Consider the following 22,489-nt stretch of genomic DNA (forward strand, 5'->3'; position numbering starts at 1 on the left):
TGAAATCAAAAGGCTGCCACTGCAGGCATTTTATTTGCATTATATACAGATATAGGGAAAACCAGTTTGAGCTTCATTGTGAAAATATACTTAATCATTGTAACCTCCCAGTTTAAATCATTATGACTTTCAGTGAATCAAAGCTGAGTTTTGGTTTCCTCTTGGTCTAAAGATTTGGTCTAAAATAAACCCTTGGTCTAAATTGAGTAATCAAAATTAACAACCATTCAACAGATAAGAGTTCCTTGTTGTTTTGGGCAGAGTGCTTTACTCACTCTTTGAATCTGCACATTTTTTGTACTAAAAAAAGAATAATTCAACAAAAAGTTGTATGTGATGATATGATGTAAAACACTAATGAATTTGGTTATACAAGTCTGACATTTTAGTCAGGTTTAAAACTAGAAGGAAGTTGTCAGTTAAGCCAATTCCAAAGGGAAACACTTGAGGGGGTATACTATTTGTAAAACACCCTCCTATCCAGTAGGCACATGATATTTGGATTACCTGTACAAGCCTTCCCCAATTTAACAATCTCCAGATGCTTTGGGTTACCACTGATTATGCTGGCAGGAGCTCTTGGCCAAAACCTCTGCAGGCCACCAGGTTAGGGAAGACCTGCGTACACCTTAAAGAGCTAGGTGGATGCCCCCATCTAAGACAGATTACGTGAGAGTATTTGGAGAGTTTGTAAAGAGTATGGATCAGATAAACAACTTAGTGCTTCCTCTGCATCTTGGCCATCTAAGAACACTTTGTCTATCACCAGAATAGAGGTAAGGACTGGATTTTTTTAAGGCAGTCTCAAAGAAGAAATGCAAGAAATGGCAGAAAAGGCATTTTACATCCAGGATGAAGAGAGCCTTGGTTAGCATTTGTAGGATAGCATGTTTCAGTTCCAGATGCAATAGTTTAAAATCTAATGCAAACTGAAATGTAAGCCTCCTTCCCAGATACCATCTGTGGGTGGAAAGCTCTGCTACCCACAGACCTGCATCTTCTTCTCTCCCAGTTCCCTGTGAACCCAGTTCATGGTTGGGGAAAGAATGTATCTCATAGAGGAAAGTCCAGAATCCCACTAGGAGTGTGAGGAAATTCTTTTGGACATTCACTGGCACTGAGGAGTTCAGTAACCATTGGGCAGATAGCACAAGCCGCAGCAGCAGTCAGTAGGTCAGGGGTGTTAATATAAAGAGCCGATCCTCTTCCTTGCGGATCCACTTCATAAGTTTGTTGACAGCACTGACAGCTGATGCTTTGGTTCCCAGAGGGCTGAAGCATACATAAAGCTCAAATGCACTAGTTACCTGCAAAAAGGAAAGGGTAAAAGACCATGACAACATGCAGTAACAATAAAGCAAACTGACCTTTCTCCCCATCCTCCTGCACATAAAGAACAATTGCTGCACTGTTTGCAAAGAATGATGTCCTATGTTTCACTACTCCAGCTGCTGTTCCTGAGAGAATACGTAAAATTTTGGATAGAAACCTGATAAAGAATGTTCTGTTGCTCTAAATCTTGCAGGCTCCTTATTCGTAGTTAATGTGAATTTAAGAATGTTTCAATTCAGATGATAGTTTATTACCGTGTAATTATTAAAAATAGCAATTTTTATGATGTAAATATTTAAAATTTGAGGTACAGTCATATCCTTCCCAGCATCCCTCTATACAGTCAGAATGGCTGGGAACTATAGGATTTTTTTTGTCTAAACATACATATGATTGTGCTTTAAATTGCTGCTGCTCCCCATCTTTGGAACTCCCTCCCTAAGGATATTTGCTTGGTGCCAAAAGAAAAATAAAGAAATACCTTTTAAGGAATTTTTTTAACACATAGCCTGAATGCTGTGGCCCTTTTTATATTGCTTTTATAGATGTATTAATTTGTTGTGATTAAATTGGTTTTAATGTGTTTTACTTTGCTAATATGTTTTATGTATTGTAAGCCACCCAGGAAGGCCTCAGCAGTTATAGGTGGTCTATAAATACATATATAAATAAATTTTAAATTATATGGTACTGAGTATAGAAGACTTTGGATTCCCTCAGAGAACAGATGCAATCAATTTCTTACAATACATACTAATGTCATTTTCAGGCCTTGTGAGGCTAAATGGCTGAATGGATCGACCGAACCAAAGCTACACCTTAACATTGCCTGCTCCTGGTTTTCCTTTTCTTACAGTTTCTGCAGTAATGGCAGCTAAGTCACAGCAGCAGGAGGAGCATGTTGCTCTTACCCAAGCCAGAAGGTTTTCATTTGATCCAGTGTAATAGATGTTCGCTAGAGGACGGGCGGAATTATGGGCCCGGCTGTGTAAATACTGATACAATCCCAGAAGCCTCTCCTTTTCCTCTTCTGTGATGTACGGAGCATCTATCTCTGGGCTGGAAAAAAGAAATTCTCTTTTGGTTAAGCCTCTCATCATGGATGTCAATGAAAGCAAAGCAGGGCAGCACAGCTTCTCTTCATGGGATAGAAAGACATTGACTTGGGACAGAAACTGGAACCAATGAGCCTGCTAGGAGCTCTCCTTACTGTCTGCTCAGCTATCACTGAAACACAACATCTGGTTACTAGTGTTACTCTCAACTAATAAGGAATGCAGTTAGATACAACTTGGCAAGTGGGATCTGGAAAGGCTGACTGGGGACCAGCAAGTGGCTTGCACATAGCACATATGCTGTAATTAATCCCTTATATTTTGTTTTTAATGGCCAATGTGCTCAGTTCACCCCAAAACAAATGACTTGTCTGGAAGTTGACTCATCCCGGCAATTGACTCATCCCAGGAATTGTCTCTCACCATCCAGTCAAAAGCAGCATTCAGCAAACAATATTTTCACTATGCATCATTCGTGGTTTTGACTTGAACCTGTTTAAACAAGAAATGGAAGCAGCATGGAGGGCGGGGGGAGTGACCAGAGTGAAGACCTGACTGTGCCAAAATCATGGGCATTATTGGTTCTGTAGGGGTGCGCAGTAACACCCCACTATCTCTGTCGTTTGCAATACCTGGAGCCTACCTATGTTAACTTTTCATTGCTGTTCACTGAGGGGCTTTGCATAGTATATAAAATATACTTGGCCTGATGGCCCATCTGCAAGACTCCAAAACCTGGCTAATGTAAGACCTCAACAAGTGCTTAACAGGATGGTTCAGCTCCCTGCTGAGAAATGCCTGAATTCACTTGGCATTCGAGATGTTAGCCCCCAGGGGCTTTGTTGCAAAGCCTCTCTTATAGTTTGATGCCTTCTTGACCAATACAGATTAAATCAGTTCCAGGCTGCTTCTAGGCAGAGGGATCCTATTGCTAATAATCCAAGGCATTGCGCAATTATGGTACTTTTTCTCCTCCTTAATAATTGTTCCTTAATGGTAAGGAAAAAAAAAGATAGAAGCGACAGGAACACATGAGAGAGTTGTGACTGGAAGACATTCATCCATATTTCCCAGAAAATTCTGTAAATGAGGCAGGGTAATGGTGTCTTCAAAACTTGTTCTGGAAGCGCCCTAAATATGAACTGACGGCGGTGTTGCCAAGAATGTGCTCTTACCTAGTGAAGAGTCCAGAACTCTTAGATTTGTAGATGAAGTGTCGAAGGTCGGGGAGTCCCACCTGGGAGGCACAATAGAAAGGAGTGCGTAGTGCCTCCAAGAGGGCATGATAAACGCCTCGCTTCTTCAGGCGTTCTTGGAACTTGCGCTTGCAGTTAGACATGGTAAAAAAGTCCTCACGATCAGTGGAAATCAGGAGAAGGCACAAGTCCACATCTTGCTCTAAGTAGGAAATGTGGGCATGGAAGAAACCACTGGAATTGAACTTGGGCAGACAGATAGGAGTCCAAGCTTCTCCTTCTCTAAATGAGGAGCATGAACTAATGAGGTTAAAGAGCAAGTGGAGGTCAATTGGATGCAGGAACTGCTCCTTTTTCCTCACCAGGGAAACTAGCTGGTTCTTGGAGAGGAGGATGCCGAACACCAGGCTTTTAGCTTTGGCTTGCTGGAGGCAGGAACTCACAGCATCCCTGACTCCCGCTGCCATAGGCACACAACGAGCGGCTCCCATCAGAAAGCTGGGGTCCCTAGCCATTAGGTCTAGCAGGTTGTCTGTGATGCGCTCAGAGCCTGCCAGCAGCCTTCGCAAGTCGTAGTTCTGCTTCTGCTGGAAGATGCGGTTGAGCTGTGTCCAGGTCAAGAGACTGACCATCTGGTAGTAGATGTAGAGGAGCTCCTGGGCAATTTCTTGCTCTGACTGTCGTGTCTGAGCCACAGCGACCAGCACCAAGGGGCTCCTGCGCACAAACACCACCTTGTACCCATCTGCTGAGAAGGGCAGAGAAAGAGAAAACACATCAGTACCTTCAAATTACACCGGTGATTTGAAAAGGCAGCTGTCACAAAAGAGTTCTTCTGTTGTAGTTCTTGCACATGCATAGACAGTGCTGAGGAAAAGGGAAACTCTCTAACAACATGGGTCTCCTGCAATTCTGTGATGGGGACCATAAGCTTTCTACCAATCAGGTATTTTGAATTTAGCAAGGGAGAAGAATTATCTAGCTCTTCCCCCTACATAGGCCTGGTCTCATGTAATGACAAACTATGGTTTAATTAACTATTAAATCATGATTTGTCATGCAAATCTAGAATTACTAATGTGTTATTAACTATAAACAATCCACTAAGAGAAGTCATGGTTTATTGTGGAATAATAGCAACAACATTTCTACCCCATCTTTACCTGAAACAGGTCTCAAGACAGCTCACAAACCAACAGCAGCACATTAAAATACAATATAAAATATATTTTACATACATATAAATATACGAGGTATGTTTGAACCACGATTTTGTCATAAGAACCTAGAATCAAGGGCGGTTCACAGTTGGGGCCATTCTAGGGAATCATGATTCACACTCTTCCCCCCCACCCTCTCTCTTGATTGATTTGCTTTCCCACTCAAATGTTCAATGGTTAGCTTGAAGAAATAATGGTAAGGTCATGAGAATGTAGGAAGACACTGGGTTAGTGTGATAGTGGGTACCTGCATGGATAGACCGGATAGCATTCTTCTCAGCTTCGAGGAAAGAAACAAGAGCCATCATCACCCCCATGGTGCTAGACAAGGCTTCTTCAGACCCATAGCGGGAATACACTGGCTTGCCTGCCTCACTTAGAACAAAGACATGTTTCTGATGCATGCGCCAAGCATCCATGGTTATGTCTTCTTCTTCCTTCCCTGACAGGACTGAATCTCGACGTGAGGCCTGTGGTGAGAACTCCGCGGTGCCCTCATGATTCTGTCTTATCTCTTCTTCTAAGTCCAGTGCAATACCAGTAAGCTGTGTGCTCAGTTCACTGAAGTCCTTGCTGATTTCCTCCATCTTTGTCTGATCACTCTGGCTTTCTTCTCTCTCATCTGAGCTTTGAGGAGCTGCATCCTGATTATCTGTGCCAGTTAGGTCTTCATAAGACTGAGCATGAACAAACATGGCTCCCTCCTGACCTGCCCCTTAGAAACAACAGCAGAATAGACATTCAGTTATTCACTCTCAGAGCAGAGGGGGACCCTGGAAAGAAGAGCCACAAAGCCATCCGAGAAGAATAACCTTCCCCATCAGGTGTCTTTGTGTGCATTTGAGAATATTGCAAAAGTTTGCAAACACTTACAATGGCAAAAGGAAACCAAGATGTTCCTACACCTCATGCCAGAGATTCTATTTTTGTGAGCCCTGTCTAGTGAGTGGGAGGCTGCCAATGGCAGATATTAGTTATGCAACACATGTGCCATACTGTAAGGAAATATCCTCCATTTTGATAACACAATTTTTTCCTGAACCATCAAAGCAACCCAGTTCTATAGTTTCCTATATGGTAGACAGACCTAAGTGCCTTTCATTTTAAACATTTTGATGTCACAACTCTGTTGCCTTACATTTGAAAGCCTCTGGTTCTCATCCAAGAATCTGAAAATTCTCATCCCTCTTTCATACTAAAATATAGCATATATATTCTTTTGGTACATCTGGTATTTAACACAAAGGAAGTTGGTACACTGAGCATCCTATGGGCATCGACTTGAAGAAAGAACAGTTTCAACAATCTCCTGAAAAGGAACTGAATCACATGCAAACCTAGGAACACTTTATTGGGGATAAGTGTGTCATGAAATGAGACTTTTATCATGTAATCAAACTGTCTTGTTCATGGAATGTTGCAGGGGATCCAGATTTTATCATCTTCCATTGGAAACCTCCATCCCACCCCATACCTTCCTACCACTTCTGCCATCTTTTTCTTTCCAAATAAACTCCATTACGCAAATAAAACAGAATAGCTGCACAATGTCTAAACTGGTAGTCAAGGAGTCCTCTGTCTGGAAGCATGGAGCAATCATATTACAGCAGTGCTCTGTGGCATAATGCTAGCTTCCAGACTGCTTCCAGCCAGTTCAAAGACTGATATTCATTTTTAAAGCTTTACATGGCTTGGGGCCAGCTTACCTAAAGGAACATCACCTTTGATATATACCTCTCCAGTTCCCACAATCATCCTCAGAGGTTCTCCTTCAGGTGTCCTTGACAAAAGAGGTGCAGTACATGACCTAAGGAGAGGGCCTTTAAACTGGTGGCACACTCACTGTGGAATGCCCTCCCCAGAGTGTCTTGCATGGCAGCTCTACTGCAGCCTTTTCAGCAACCGGTAAAGTTGCTGTGTTTTTAGAACTTGACCTTGCTGCTGACTTTGACTGCAGTTTTACTTCAGGCTTATTCAGTTTTAAACTTTTTAAGGTTTTATATGAAGTTGTATCATTTTGTATTTTAATCTCTGTGAACCTTCCAGAGAGCTTTGGCTATTGGGTGGTACAGAAATGTAATCAATTAGCGAGCTAGCACGCACCCCATGTCCCGTTGATCAGGGTGAAAAGTACTCTGGTGGAAATATGCATGGGATTGGACCGCATGTCAACAAAAAACAAAAAATAGGCGTTCTCATGTAATCATGCTGCTCCTGTGATCCAGACTGATGGTCTGCATTTTGCTCTGGACTTCCTTTTTTCCCCAATGGGAGGTAGAAATTAGTTAGCTCTGTTTTGTGATTTCTGGTTCCTTTGGCCAAGGGAATGTTGTGTGTGTGATTGCTGATGTAAACCACTGGTGTATGTTGCTGTGAGTTCAGGGGCTTCCTGGTATAATGCACAATAAAACTCTGTTTTCCTTTTACTTATTCGTTTCTCCGGCCTGATTCTACCATTGCTGTTAGGATGCAAGAGCTATGCTAAGTCACTAGGATTCAGCAGAAAATGGTTACAGGTCTGTCATGTATGGTAGGAAATGTCAGCGGTATAGTATGCAGCCAGGTGCCTGCATCACCATAACATTATTATTTCCTATTTCTTCTGTTTGACTGAAAATAAATAAATCTAATCCTTACTTCTGCTTTTTAACAAAGAAACCATGTGGGAAACACTGCACTAGCAGGGTCACCTCTGGGGATTTTTCTGGTAAGAGGCAATGTGGCTGTTTTCATACAAAACATGCGAACTGCTCTCTACTCATACCTACCTGGCTCTGTGCCCTGAGCAAGTCCTGGCGTAGGGCTCTCTGACCTCTCAGCATGCTGCCCATCACCTGGGACCAATAATCCATCAGGCACATCTCTGTCTTTCTTCTTGTAAACATCAGCAGCCATTGCCCGGGAACTATTGGAGACCTGCAAGCAAACACAATTCCACTAGTCTGTATTGTCCCAAGAAGTTCCCATCTGAGCTTCTTCCTAGTGCATGTCTGTGCCATGCCGTGTCGTGCTGCACGCGCGCACACAGACACATGAAGACAAGGACTCAGTCCATAACAGCTTGTCAGTGGTGCAGCTAGAACCTTGGGGCCAAGTTCAGGGCCCTCCCAGAGATTACCCAAAAGGCAGCAGGTGAGGAAGGCAGCAGAAGCAACTCCATTTCCTTTTTCTAGTCACAATGACACTATGATTTAAGTGAGCTTAAATGCAAAGCTGCGCATATGCTTGGAGTATTTTTCCCTAGTAATGGCAAACATTCAAACATACAAAGAATACAGGATCAGTGTATAGCATGAAAGAGCAAGTGGGAGAGAAGAGGAATGTCAGTGTCACGGCTCACAGTGGAAGCAATACACAAGGCAGCCTAAAATCTCCCTATCACAAGACCAGCATCTAAAATTGCCTAGCTGCATCATGGGTTTTGGTGTTATTAGTTATGAACTGTGTAGAAAATGTGCATGTTCTGACTGTACAGTGCTGTCCTTTGTTCCTAGTTATTAATATTTTTACTCTACAAATGGAGAAGTGAGCATATGATACAGTGACTTGCTCAACACCACCTAGCAACTCCATGGTTGAAGTCAATGTCTCTCAGGACCTGAGCAATTATACCCATCTAAACTCCATTGCTTAACAAAATGACAGCGGTCAAGTTAACACAAAGCCTGGTGCCCCTAATCTACCCCACAAGGTCTATAATCCTGCAAAATTTCAAACTGGTCGCATCCTAATTGCCACCGGTACATTAAGTTGAAAAGTGCTGAAAGTTGATGCATTTGTACTTTTTAGTTCAAGCTGTGACCATATTACATATTTTTTCAAATGCTGAGAAAAAGTACTGATGAGGACATGTGCTTGCAAATGATTGGGTTAAAAGTAACCAAAATTGTTCTGCCCCAGGAAAGTCTATGATAGCAATTGCTGGCAAAGTTAAGGTAGGCGTGCTCAGTTTCACTCTGAGGTTATAATGCTGTCAGTATGTCAGTGTTTTTGAGATGATTCCCACTGTTACTGTGGACATTCTACAAGCTGGGGAGTGGTAGCAGGAAAATGAGATAAGAGAAAGGTAATTTGAAGGCTGTGAAAATTGCTCACTGATTGACTCATCACTGATGAAATGAGGAAGGAAAAGGCTTTGCTGCAATTCTACAGCTTGCTCAGAAGTAAGTGATTCTCAACAAACAGGGTCATATTTATTCATTTCAACACATCAGTTAGTGACTTGTTTAGGATTTTGGTTGTTTTTAGCACATTCTAATAATAAATTTCCTTAAAAAAAACAGGGAGGGTAAATGATATACAGTGTGGTGAGAGCCAGTGTGGTGCAGTGGTTAAGAGCATGGGACTTGGGACTCAGACGATCTGGGTTCTAGTCCCCGCTCGGCCATGGAGCCAACTGGGTGACTTTGGCCAGTCACAGACTCTCAGCCCAACCTACCTCACAGGGTTGTTGTTGTGGGGATAAGATGGAGGAGGGGAATGATGTAAGCTGCCTTCAGCCCTTTGTAGGAAAAAGACAGGCTATAAATCGATAAATAAATAAATAAATAAATAAATATACAAACCTGCCCGTTTGAGACCAGTTAAGACTATTGCTTTTTGGCTCAAGCTCCACAAAGCCAGGAAATGAAAAGCTAAGGGTGATGCAAGTCTATAGCCAGTCTAAAAGTTTGAGGTTGTGGAGACAGGGAGTTTGTTTTATCTAGTTTGCAGACCTTTTAAAGACAAACTGCTAACTGTTCCTCTTTATCCCTTATTTATCCCTTTTTTTTCTGCCATACTGTAATAGCTGTACTTTCAAAATTTTTCACTGAGTAACTTCAACAATTATTATAGTTCTTGACACTATTTAACAGAAAAAATTAAAAAATAAAGAATACCCCACTAGCAAGAAATCAAGAATAAGCTGCAACTTAGTCATCATAAAACTTAGAGCTACAAGAGGCTATTGAGTTCATTGATTTCAACCCCTGCTCACTCCAGGAACTCCATTTAAATCTTCCAGACCGAGGTCTATTTCTGCTGGAGCAACTCCAGCAATGGAGGGCCCACCACCTCCCTAGGCAGCTGGACCTATTTTGTGACTGCTCAGACTATGGGGGCCTTTTCCTGATGTTGCTGGAGCTTAAACCTGTTATTTTGTGCCCTTCAGGTCTTGGGTGACAGAGAACAGGTTATGACCATCTTTTGAATGACAACCCTTCAGCTGTTGATAACTTCTGTTATCATTACCCCCTTCTCAAAGCAGGGGTGGTGCTACTGCATCACACCAGTTTGCGTATGCTAATTTATGTGCCCTAAAGTCTGTCTGTGTGTGCATCTAATGGAGCTTGCCTGCTAAGGATACCCCTGTTTTAAAAGGGATATATAGCCAGGGCAGAGAAGGACATTTGATTTCAGAAAAAATCACAGACAGATTCAAATGGGGTGGCAGCATGAGGTGAAGAGCAAAACGCCAGCTGCTCCAAGGGGTTCAGATGGAACAGAGATCATTAAGGCCCCAGAACCTTTATTTCAGCCACTGCCTATGGACAGGAGGGTGCAAAGTGGCCTTACAGAGATTCAAGACTCCAGCCCTAGTGAGTCACCCTCTGGGCTAAACATGGCCAGTTTCTTCAGTTTTTCCTTATAATTTCTAGTCCTCTGATTGATTTTATTGTCCCTCGCTGAATTCAGTCCAATTATTCTTAATCCTTCTTAAGGTATAGTGTCCAGAACTGCACACAGTATTGGAGGTAAGATCTAACCAATGCAGAGTAGAGTAGAATTATCATTCCAGTGATCTTGGAGTTATATTTCTATTGATGCAACCTAAAATTACATTTACCCTTTTTGCAGTCTCATCACACTGCTGACTCATATTTTGTTTGTGACTGAGTTTTTACATGTACTTTTTGCCCTAGTTTTCTGTCCTCTCAAGACTGCCTTGAAATTGTTTGTCTTCTATTTTTATTTATTAGAATTATATCTGCCTTTTCTTTTTTAAAAAAAACTCAAAGCAGCTTATATAATTCTCCTCCTCTTGCTCTCAATCTTATCTTCACAACAACAATCCTGTGAGGTATGTTGGGCTGAGAATCTGTGACTGGCCAAAGTCACCAGTTGGCTCCATGGCCAAGCAGAGACTAGAACCCAGATCGCCTGAGTCCCAGACCCAAGCTCTTAACCACTACACCATACTATAATCCACAGAATTTTATATCATCTGCAGATTTGATAAACAATCCCCTCCTACCTATTAAAGTAATATGTGAACAGCTGCACATAATTTTAAAGAAAGGATACATAAAACATAATTTTAAAGAAAGGAAAGAAAGGAAAATATTCCTTTGTCTCAGGTATAGTTTAATTGCATGTACCATTAGGAATATCTAGACAAAGTCCACTGTGGCACCACCCTAAAATAATAGCATCTTTAGCTTTAAAAAAAAGGTTTATTTTTAAATGACTGCAATAAATTTGATTAGCTGTTTGTTAAAAAAAACGGGGTAGGCCAGAGAAAACTTGGGAAGGCAAAGTCCCCCAGCTCCTCCCAGCTATGAACCTGATTAAGCAATCTGCCCCATTAACAGTGTTGCAGAATGTCATAAATAGTGCTTGCTCACAACCAACAATCAGGCATGGGTCAACTCACAGGAGGATTCCTTTTGTAACACAGTAAGGCGCAAATGTTTCATAAAGCAATGCAGGACCAGGAGAAGGTGGAGCATCTTTGCTTGTCACAGGCACTCCATCTTCACCATCTGGGTTTGGGCTGGAAAGACCTAGGAAAAGTGTGGGCAAGTTGTCAGCAAACACAATCTGTGACATTGTACAACAATGTTATTGATCAGTATGTATGTTAAAGCATTGGCTCTCAATTTTCTGGCTTTGTGGAACATGAGCCAACATGAGATACTCTTAGCTCTGGTCATAAACCAGCAGGATATTTAATACGATCATTGAATTATTACTTGAGAAGGTGGTTATGGAGGAAGTCTGGATCTCCTTGTTCAAATATTTAGGTAACACAGCTAAAGGTCTAACCTGGATACAGATAAAAGGACAGGTAAAACCTCTGGATAGATAAAAGTTCTTCACATGGCACACTGTTAAACTATGCAATTCACTGCTACAGGAAGAAGTGATGGCCCTCAGTATGGACAGTTTTAAAAGGGGACTGAACAAACTATTGATGGCTACTAGCCTTACTGGTTATGCACTGCCTGCTACCAGAGGTGGCATGCCAGCATAGGCCAGTTGCTGAGGAACCTGAGTGGGTGGAACTCTTGCACCCATCCTGCTTGAGGGATCCTGTGAGCGGCTGGTTTGCTACCATTGTGTTGCCCCAGCTGCGGGCTAAAAGTTTGTGAGATCCTAAGAAAATGAAAAGCTAGATCCAGGTTTGCTTACATGGAGCCTTTATTGTGTATTATTTATCTTGGAAGGCACCCAGTCAGGGCCATGACACTATAAATGGAAGTCTACAATTTTAATTAGGCTAAGCTAGGTAAATTGAATGCAGCTCTTTACTCATGCTAAGCAAGTCCCATACCTAAGAAGCCAGAGTCTGAGGCCTGGATTTTACAGCATAGGCCCCAAACAACCATGTGAGTGGAGTGCTAGACTGGATGGGCCATTGGTCTGATCTGGCATGGCTTTTCTTGTGTTCCTATGATACATTCTTGGGAAAAAAATCAGCTCCCAAGCTTTGAGCCTGTTCAAGTGATTCGTGGAGCATTTTCACAAGAGATTAGAAAACTTTCCTATTTGGTCACATCTTTTCCAGAAAAACTGATTCTAATGCAGCTACCTTATTAGATGCAAGTTAGCTACAGTCATATACCATGGCCAAATATTTCCCATTGACCTTCTTTAAAGATTGTGCTAAAAGATAAAGCAGCAAAAGATGTCCAGGGTCAGCAAGCTGTGTCAGTCCCACAACCTCAAACATAGGAGGGATTGTCTTTCAATACGAAAACTGAAAGGAATGGATCTATGGCAAAGATAAGGGCTTTGGCTGACAGCACATAGCGGGAATAACTGACTGTTACTCCTGTGTGTGCTTAAACATGGACTGACATCTTGCAAGAAACACTGGGTTTGCTTTTGCCTTGAGAAGTGGAACTCTCTTAATATGGCATGTGCTTGCTTCTTTTGAGAAATGAAAATGAAACATGTTTAGGTCTGTCACTATGGTGGTTTTATATCAAACCCTCCAGTGGGTAGATTAGGGCTGCCTGCAGCTAGATTTGCATCTGCTGATGATCCTGAACAGTTCCCAGCAGAACACCAATTAAATGTATTGATTATATTTCTAACCTGACCTTTTCTTCCTGCAAGGAACCCAGTGTGGATCACATTATCCAGTGTATCCTGAGAAGGAGATTTGGTGAGGGAGATTAGGCCCAAAGTGATTGGCACAAAGTCACCCAGTAAGCTGAATAGAGTCTAGAACTCGAATCTCTCAGGTCCCAATCTAACACTCAAACCACTATGCCATCCTGGTTCTCAGTTAGGATGTTACCATTAACAAGCCTGGACCTTTATTATTTTGCAGCTCAGCCCCGCTTTTTATTCACTCCCATGTCACCAAAGAACTGGCGAGGTGGAGATTCAATATGCTGCCCTTAGTCAAGCTCTAACTCCTGTTTGCTCAGTGCCAGGGAATGCCTTGTCTAGAAATTACCAGCCATTCATATTGCAGCAGCATTTCTGCTGACCTGAATTCCTACTTCATGGATGAGATTGCTCTTCCACTTGCTTTCTGTTCTGCATATTTGTGCTGGGGTTTTTAGAAGTCATTCATTCCTGTACTTAAGTGTCAGCATATCCTGTCAGCTTGTTCCTACTTAGAAGTCAGTCCCACAAATTTCAGTGTGCCATACTTCCAAATAGGTGTGCAAAGGGTTGTATGCGTATCAATATATCCAGGAAGAGGGGGAGACAGACTTATATCCTCCAGATGTTTTTGCCTACAACTCCCATCATCTTTCACCACTGGCTATGTGGGCTGATCATAGGAGTTTAAGGCCAAAGCATCTGAAGGGCCACAAGTTGCCCATCCTTGATCGGTTCACCTTGAGTTCTGTGACATAAAATAAAGGAACTGTACTGGGAGGGAGAGCTGAGGAGAGACAATAAGCACCTTTATTCCAAGACACTGAAGGAGAGCCGGCCCATTCTCAGGTGAAGGGCAAGATGGTAGCCTTCCCACAATTCCACCCACAAGCCAACCAGTCCAGCAGTTGGCTTACTCCAGGCAGTGCTCTCCTCCACACAGAAAACAGCAGGATAACAAGGATAACCTTGCTGCAGCAGGTGTGGAGCAAGCTGAATGGGACACAAAGCCCAGTCCTTGAACCCCTTGCTGCTGCTCCCTGTGCCCCGACATCTGCGGTCTAAGACAGCTGCTTCACTTTGCTCAGGCTAAGCAACAAATTGTGTTCCTAATTTTTAGCCTTATATAAATAACTCCCAATGACTTATGCAGGACATAGTAAAGAGATGGGATAGCGGCTTCCACACCCAGACACATCCCAAATCTATACTTTGGTGCACTCCTTTACTTTCTTCCATTTAAGTCAAAGGCTGTCATATGGCCACAGATGCAGACCAGGATTTAGGTGTAACTATTGCTACTGACTGTGTAGCCTTGAGCAAGCTCCTCTTTCCACCTACACAATTGCAATAATAGATGTTTATAGCAAATGTGTCAATACAATTTATAACAATACATTTAAGGTTAACTGTTTTGCCAGTTAAAAAGAGTAGCATAATGTTTAAAGTTGGTATTATTGTTCTTTGCCTAGGGAGGAAGAGGCAAGTTTTGGCAAACAGTTTGCCCTGCCACTGCTTCCAATGTATCTTTCTAAAGTAAATTGTACAATCTTTATCAAAGCTCCACTGAGAGCTCCAGCCAGAACACATTTCAAACAGGGTGATAAATCTGCTTCCATCCATCTACACAGATGCCTCCCACTTTCTCTTCACCGTGTTTCCCCATGGATCATCCCTCTATCAGAGAAGAGTCTCCTGGAGCATATTAGTATGTCAAAGCAAATTTTGGTTTCTCCTGTGCTGTTTCCAGCCATTGGCTTTGGCAGTATAGTAGACGGGCTTTCTATGAAATTCAAGTTGGCCGCATTTCAGCGCACGTACCCCAAGGCAGGGATAGTGTGCTGCTCAAATAATGCTGCGAATGTGCAGACTGAGAGAAAATCCACAGGCCCGGCCTCTGCGACCTTCTTCCTGCCTGCTCTGACGGCCCTGCGTGGAAACGGAGCAGACGCCGCAGCAGCGCACAAAGGATACTCACAATTTGACAGGAACGGGCTGCAGCGGCGCCGAGAGCGGAGGCTGGTCCCGCCGCTGCTGCGAGGTCTGAGCAGAGGGGGAAGGACGCACGCCCAAGGGGAAGAGGAGGGAGCGCTCAGCTCGCTGCTCTCCTCGGAGGACTCGGGCACCGCAGCCTCGGACAGGCTGTCCAAACCAAGCGGCTGAGAGTTGTCGGCTACAGCCAGGAAAGTGCTCCGCGCTACCTACTTCTCCTTTCGAACCGAAGGTCGTTTGCTGAGTGCCATAGGTCCAGTGCATCTTGGGGATTGTAGTCCAAAACTCTGCAGCTGCATCTTTCGAGAGACAACAGCTGAGATTCACAGCAAACGGGAAATTGACCCACAGCTGCCAACATCTGAAGAACACAAAGAGGTAGATTTAAGCGTTCCTTCATTCCAGAAATCCCTGGTCTCTCTTTGATGTGTTGCAATAGTAATACCCATAGCAGTAATTCATTTAGCACTTTGTGGGTGTTCAAAGCTCAATATATACATTATATCACATAACCTTATGATAACCTTGTAAGGTAGGTCTGTATTCTTATCCTTATGCTGAAGGTGGAGGAGGAAACTCTTGTTTCAAAGCCTTCCAAGTGAGGCTTTTATTATGGAATGCACCTTGGCTCATTCTTGGAATTTTACTGGGAGTCCAGATGACATGTATTCCATTTGTAACCCTCTTAAGTTTGAATGTGTCTGCTAAGGCTTAATTATTGGCAGTAAGAGTTCTAAATTAAAATATGCAAATATTTTTAGTATTTTGCCCACACCACTGCCAGAATATAACTACCTCAGACTTTTTTCAAAATAGAATTTGGTCCTTGAACTGAAAGAGTGTGTGTCCCTGCTATATAGCTTTCTGTTCTGATGTTTTGATTAATTTGTATCACTTTCTTTAATGTGAACTGTAAAATCACTACACCAGTTGCAGTGTGTTTTCTCAGACGTTAGCCTCTCTGAGACTTTTTGCAAGAATGTGTGCTCAAGATGGCAAATGCTTGGTCTGATCCAGCTGAGCTTTTCCTATGTTCTTCTGCTGTTGAACATTTTTGCACCAGATGTTGCTGTTTTGTATCTGCAGCCTATAGAACAGTCACACTTAAAGCCTCATTACTCTCCTTATGTATTTGGGATTGTGACTATTCCATTCAGTTTGTGTCTACACCAGCTATATATTATAAAATGCTTAATTATCTGTAGGATTTCCAAAGTAGTGTTACCAGGACAAGCAAGAAAGGTTTGGAAACAATCTTAAAGAGCACAGGAGTCTTGAACTCATGAACAGACACATGAAAAAACACAAATAATAAAATCCCTGCGCGATAAAAAGTTCTGAAAACTTACAAAACTGGCCAAATGTTTTTTGCCATAAGGTCTTCATTGCTGGCCTAAAACAAATAATTCAGCCATGGCTTGTTCAAATAGAGGACAACTGAATAATTAACTTCTAACAACTTATAAGACTGTCCATGCTAAGTAAAGAATTAATTATTCTTCAATATGGCCATAAAAGGTTTTTCCAAAAAATGTTCCTTTTGTCAGGACAGCTACTCACTAGTAGCATTAAGATTTTAGGAGAATGGAGGATATTTTATATACAGTATTAGACACAGAAATGATTTTTGGAAGTGTACAATGATGTGTAGATACTGCCCTAGTATTAGCTTTCCTAATTTACCAATTCTTTTTCCAAGAGATTTTACTGAAGTGTTACAATACCAATTAAGTATTTTGTTGTGTATATTTATTAATAGCAATTATGGAGTAGGGAAGTGGTCTACAACACTTTAATAAACATTTGCAATTAGTATATTGCTGTTAGGGAGCCAAGGTTCCATTTGGATGCCAGGAAGCACTTCCTGACTGTCAGGACCCCGAGGGTGTGGAATGGGCTTCCCTGGGAGATGGTTGAGGCCCCATTGGTGCGGGTGTTCAAGGATAGGCTGGACGTCCAACAGGGTGGGCATATCATGAGCGGAGCCGGCTGGTGCTGGAGGTCAGACTAGATGGCCTGGGAGACCCCTGCTGACTCAATCTGTTTTCTATGTTTCTATGTTATGCCCTAGAGTTTGTTATATAACCTGTATTACTGGAACTTTAAGATTATCAAAGGTGAAAAACAGCAGCTGCATTTTGCTGATGCATGATATATTTACCTATGTTCAGGGTTAGATCACATTAAAATAGTGGCCATCTTTTGAGTGGTCTTCTAATTTTATATGTCCAGTCAAATGAATTAAAGGTCTAGTTTCATTTGCAAATAGTTTGAAATTATGTAAGGTTTAAGTAATTATAAGCGGACCAAAAAGGTAGTGTCAATGCCAGGGGTAAATACTTTTTCTAATTCAGGACTTATTTCATGTAAGGTAGTTATAGCTTTAAAAAAACTGACAAGCCAATGGATGATGCCCGTATTACAAGAATGTGAATAGTGGGTGAAGCAGTCCTACAACGTAGTGCACCCACCTACAAAAACTTCCCTAATAATGACGCAAAAAACAGTCTATATTAATTGCCACAATTAATTTGAATTGTCCAAATTCAACACCCTATTGCATGCAGAGAACTTGCGTTTCATTTAAATGTCTTCAGCATTTCTTTTTTAAAAGTCACTTCTCTCTCCGAGAACCCTGCCCTGTCAGTTTTGCTCGGACACACTATTGCCCAATCGCAGCTAGTCTAAAACCTCGGACTTCCTCCATTGTATTCTGTGAATAACACCCATTTCCGCCCCAGAGGAGGGTCGCAGCCGGCTCCTAAAGTTCCCCTGGAAACTGGACGCTCTGTTCACTCCTCGTCTATGATCAGGATAAGGGCCAACCTGAGCGTTCACATAGGAGGGGCTGGAGGTCAAATGCTCGAGCGTACCGGAATTTCCGGTTTCTTCTCGCTTGGCGCTGCGGCTTCGCTGGAGGCCCTGAGTGGCGGTACCCCGAGTCCGCCTGTGGTGGGTATTTTGTTTTAACACCTGCCTTCATACGCGTGTTCCCGCCCGACCTGGTTGCGGGGGCCTTGCCCTGCCCTGGCGCGCGTCCGAGCCAGGCTCCGTCCTGCCCTGGCGCTTCCTGCCTCGGGCGCTTGAGAGGCGACACGGCACGCGGGAAGCGCGCTTGGCGCTGACAGGGCCACTGCGGGACTGGATGGCGGGGAGAAGGAGTGGCTGAGGGTTGGATGAGAGGGGCGTGCGTGGGGTCTCGGCCTATTTTTCTTTCCCGCATGGTGGCGGGGATGGCTGGCAGGTGGACGATAGAATGTTCACCCATCGAAATGGATCGGGGGAGCAATTGCTTAATGGTGATGCATATGCTACATCAGAATCTTTCATTAGTAGATATCTATTAGCAGGGCAAAGGCATTAACTGACACAGTGCATCTTTTGATGCAGCTATTTCTAGTAACTTCAGCGCTGTCAAATCTAGTAACTTCAGCAGTGTTGTCAAATCTTTTTGCATGATACCTTGAAGCCGCTGCCACTGTATAGGTGTGGAACAGAGGTTGTACCACTTGTCTGACTTTATGTAAGGTGATTCTGTTTGCAGTTATCCTTAGCTGTTGTGAGGATAACATGGAAAGGAGGAAGAAGATTAAGTAAACTGTTTTAGGATTCTTGCAGAAAAGAGGCAGGATATAAACAAACAACATTTAAAATTGCTCTAACAGACTAAAGATCTGAAAATTGAAAAACCTCACCATTTGAACTAGCTATTCATCAAAGGTTCTGATAGTATTTTATATCTTAGAAGAGGCATTTCTCCTTCCCTTGTTTCCCAGGGCAGAATGCCTTTTCTAAGATGAGATGCAGCACGTGTGTGCACATTTTTAAAAGGCTTTGTCTTTCAGAACGATTTTTATTCCCATATATCCAGGCTTAATTCATCATAACTTTCTGAACCAGATTATTGACTAAGAATTTAATAGTGGAGTAACAGCCATGCTTCTTTGGAATACCACACATTTAATGGAACTGGTATTAAAACACATTCACCCCTTTCAGTTCTAATAGCATTCTGGTGTGAAAGGCAGCTGCCATTCAAAAGTTCATATTGGAAAAGATGCAAACTGGAAAGGAAAGATTATACAAAGCAAAGAAATGACAGAACACATGGGCCCAAATCAGATGTTTATGAACTGAGGGTGTTTTTTTTTTCTCATTGTCAGGTAATTGTATTTTTATGTGTATGCAGAATAACCTTTTATGTATCTCTTAATGTGTTAAAGTTAGATAAGAATAATGTAAAATAGAGTTGTTCAATGTCTTTCTTTACTTTTAATGAATACCTGGAAATACATATTAAGAGATGTAGAGCATATTCTTATTTAAATTAGAGGTTTTGCATAGTAGAATTGTATATAACTACTCTTGTTTGAACACTGACTGGGTTGGGGACACCTCATTCTGTTGCAATTCTGTATTACTTATACCTGCATTTTATATGCTGCTGTGCAACTACACAAAGACCTCTCAAAGTATTTATTTTATAACTCAGTAAAAACCAAAACTACAAAATAAACTAAACAACCTGGTTACAAGTGAACATTGATTATCACAAGACAGCAACATTGAACAATTCAAATTAGTAAATCAAAATACTTATCAATTATTTGTGGACCATGATGATTTAAAATAGTTTCATTAAAACTGATCACTTTGAATTTTGGAAAAATAAGACATGTACATTTAGGAATATGTCTTTAAGTTTATGCACATGTTTACCCAAACATGTTTATCAATTTGCCTCTTGTGTGCCTATCACTGGGTGTCACATCTTTCTTTCAAAACCAATAAAAAGAATTAAATATTGTATTTAAAAAAAATTCCAGGAATTACAACATATTGTTTTTAGTTATTTATTTGTTTGTTATATTTATGTTCCATTCTTCCTTCAAGGAACTCAGTGTGGTTTATAATCCTCCTTTCAATTTTATCACAATAGTTCTGTATTATTTGGTTGGGGGCTGAGAGTAAGTGACTAGCCTAAAGTCACCCAGTGTGTCTTGTAGCTGAGTGGGAACTTGAACTCCTAGATGACACTCTAAGCCAGGGCTCCTCAAACTTTTTCACCAGGGGGCCAGCTGAAAGGTGCCAGTGCTGGGTGCGGGGCGGAAAGGTGGTGCTGGCGGCGTGTGGGGGCGGGATGCATGGGCACGGTGAGGCAAGGGGCAGGTGGCGAGGCGAGTTAAGGTGGGGGTGGGCACACAGCATGAGGCAGCAGTTTGCTTGCTTGGAGATCGTTTTCTCTGAGCGAGTCCAAAACGATCTCCACGCAAGCAAGCCGCCTCCCTATGTGCGGGGCGAGGCAGGTGGTGGCTGGTGCAGCAAGTCCAAAACCTCTGAGGCAGGCTGGATAAATGGACATGGCAGGCCGGATCCAGCCTGCTGGCTGTAGTTTGAGGACCCATGCTCTAAGCACTATACCACACTGGCTTTCATGAGAAAGTCCATAATATTATTTTCATAGAGTCTTTCTAAAGGCTGAGAAGAGGGTAGGAACAAGTTGGTATTCCAGATAATATATAATTCCAGAACCTAGGCAGTATTATCAAGAAGCTCCTCTCCTGTATACCAGTCAATTTTGGGTACAGCCCTTGATGATTTTAAGCACAGAAAATTGGAGGTTTATGGCAGAGGTGATCATAGCCTCCTTGTCTGTGTGCCCTACATTTTTTTCTAGATGAGGTTTTTCCCATGTGGTTGACATGCTGTGGAGGGGTGTGGGGCAGGCTGGAGAGGCTTCAGGATAGCTCATATCTGTACCTCTCTAGTTTCCTCCCTGCTCTACTCTGAGTTTACTTTCTACTTGGTGCAGTTCTTTCCATGCTGGCTGCAAGTGAAACAGATAAGGGGGATGTTCTGTTCTCCAGCATGAGGTCAGAATGTTGCTTCCAGTCCTGGATCAGAAAATCCAGATTAGTCTGTAACCCCTAAGATGTTGTCTAGGAGCCTTAGGATTGTTTCTTTTACCCCAAATACTGGTGGTACACCAAGCAGAGTCTTCCATTATGATCTTAATGTGTTGGCAAAATCCTGGCGGAGCAATTGGTTCTTTAAATTCACTTGACCTGAACTGTACATGTCTTAGCATTATTTATTATTTCATTTCTGTACTGTCTAATAGCCGAAGTGTTCTGGGTGGTTTAAAACATTTAAGGTTAATGAGAAGCTCCTTACATTGGGCTTAGAAACAAACAAGGAACCAAAGCAGATTGAACAATACTTGAGTATGCATGCTGTAGCAGCCCCCTGGTAACCCCCTCTATCAGCTGTGGTTGCTGAACATCTTGTAAGGTATCCTAGAATACAGTGTTCTGTGATAACCCAACCTAGATGAAATCAAAGCATTTCTGATAGGAGCCAGGCCTTCTTTCTCTGGGAAACAGTACAACTGATGTGCTAGAAAATGATACCCTTGTCAAGTACAGTGTTCCTTACATTTCTAGGTACTTTAAGATCCTCAACTATTAATGATTCTTGAAGAGCTGCTTTGTTTCTTAGTAAGCTTTAAGAGGAGATCACTACTCCATTCGATCAAGTTTTGTTACAGAGCGTCTCCATCGCTAGTAAATTTTTTGTATTTTTTCTTCTTGATTCTTCCTGAACGAGTAGCATTTACATATTTCTGTAACTTCTTTCACTCATCTATAGATCTTTTGGAGTATGTTCAGTTTTTTTATAAGACTTTACCACTTCCAGTTTGCTGAAGGACTTCATATATTTTACAACTGACATATTCTGCAGTATGTTGGTTGTCTTCTGTTTCAGTGCTTCTCTAAACAAATGTGGTTGTCCTGCTGCCTTCACAAAGTTTTCTTTATTGCTTCTCCCCTCATATTTGTCTCTCTGTAAGTATTGCAAGGCTTGGTGCCTCATTGACCTTTGTCTGCACAAGTAAGAAGCTAGGAAGAGCTATGCTGGCTCAGACTGAGGGTCCATCTAGCCCTGCATTCTGTTCACCCAGTGGCCAAAATCCCACAAGCAGGATCCCACATGCAGCAGCACTCTCCTGTGCAAAGAGGCTTGCTCAAAGAGCAATACTAAAAGCGAATGGTATGATAATTTAGTAAATCTTCCTGACAGTATGGATTTTCACTTATGATATGGTTTCAGAAGACTATATTAGTCTTGCAAAAGCATGGTCATTTTTCCAGATTTTGTCTACAAATAAAGTTACTGAGGTATTTTTTTGTTATATTTGTTCCCGATGTTTACTTGAAGATCATGTTGCTGAAGGGGAAATCTCTGTTATGATGATGCTGGTGGTGCAGATGGAGCAGAAGGAAGACTCCTGGAATGAGAATGCTAGGAAATGCTACTTATGCTTTTGTCAGTATGGGTTCCCTCACTTAGCTCTTAAAGGATTTTTAATGTCTTC

The 22,489-nt window shown here is 42.2% G+C and overlaps 2 protein-coding genes across 6 annotated transcripts in view; one reads left to right on the forward strand and one right to left on the reverse strand.

Annotated features, from left to right (window-relative positions):
* MON1A (MON1 homolog A, secretory trafficking associated) lies at nt 1-15,321 on the reverse strand. 3 transcript variants are annotated; one of them, XM_044451102.1, is made up of 7 exons: nt 15,101-15,321; nt 11,438-11,567; nt 7,572-7,719; nt 5,051-5,518; nt 3,563-4,328; nt 2,244-2,391; nt 1-1,307 (listed from the first exon to the last, which is right to left on the reverse strand). In XM_044451102.1, the coding sequence occupies exons 3-7, from the start codon at nt 7,696-7,698 to the stop codon at nt 1,167-1,169; spliced, it is 1,650 nt and encodes a 549-aa protein (XP_044307037.1). In that variant the 5' UTR covers nt 7,699-7,719; nt 11,438-11,567; nt 15,101-15,321; the 3' UTR covers nt 1-1,166. The 3 variants fall into 3 exon arrangements, with proteins under 3 accessions (XP_044307037.1, XP_044307035.1, XP_044307036.1); XM_044451100.1 differs by having other exon boundaries at nt 3,563-4,331; XM_044451101.1 differs by lacking the exon at nt 11,438-11,567 and having other exon boundaries at nt 3,563-4,331.
* Nucleotides 15,322-15,371: 50 nt separating this feature from the next.
* RBM6 (RNA binding motif protein 6) overlaps nt 15,372-22,489 on the forward strand; it is a 90,541-nt gene continuing 83,423 nt past the window's right edge. For 2 of the 3 annotated variants that reach the window (XM_044451097.1, XM_044451099.1), the window contains exon 1: nt 17,989-18,066. The gene's annotated coding sequence lies outside the window, so the exon portion shown is untranslated. Of the gene's footprint in view, nt 15,493-17,988; nt 18,067-22,489 lie in introns of those variants that run through there. The other variant, XM_044451098.1, reaches the window with a different exon arrangement.

Source organism: Varanus komodoensis, unplaced genomic scaffold (assembly GCF_004798865.1).
Source record: "Varanus komodoensis strain SLA01 unplaced genomic scaffold, ASM479886v1 scaffold6_2, whole genome shotgun sequence".
NCBI lineage: Eukaryota > Metazoa > Chordata > Lepidosauria > Squamata > Varanidae > Varanus > Varanus komodoensis.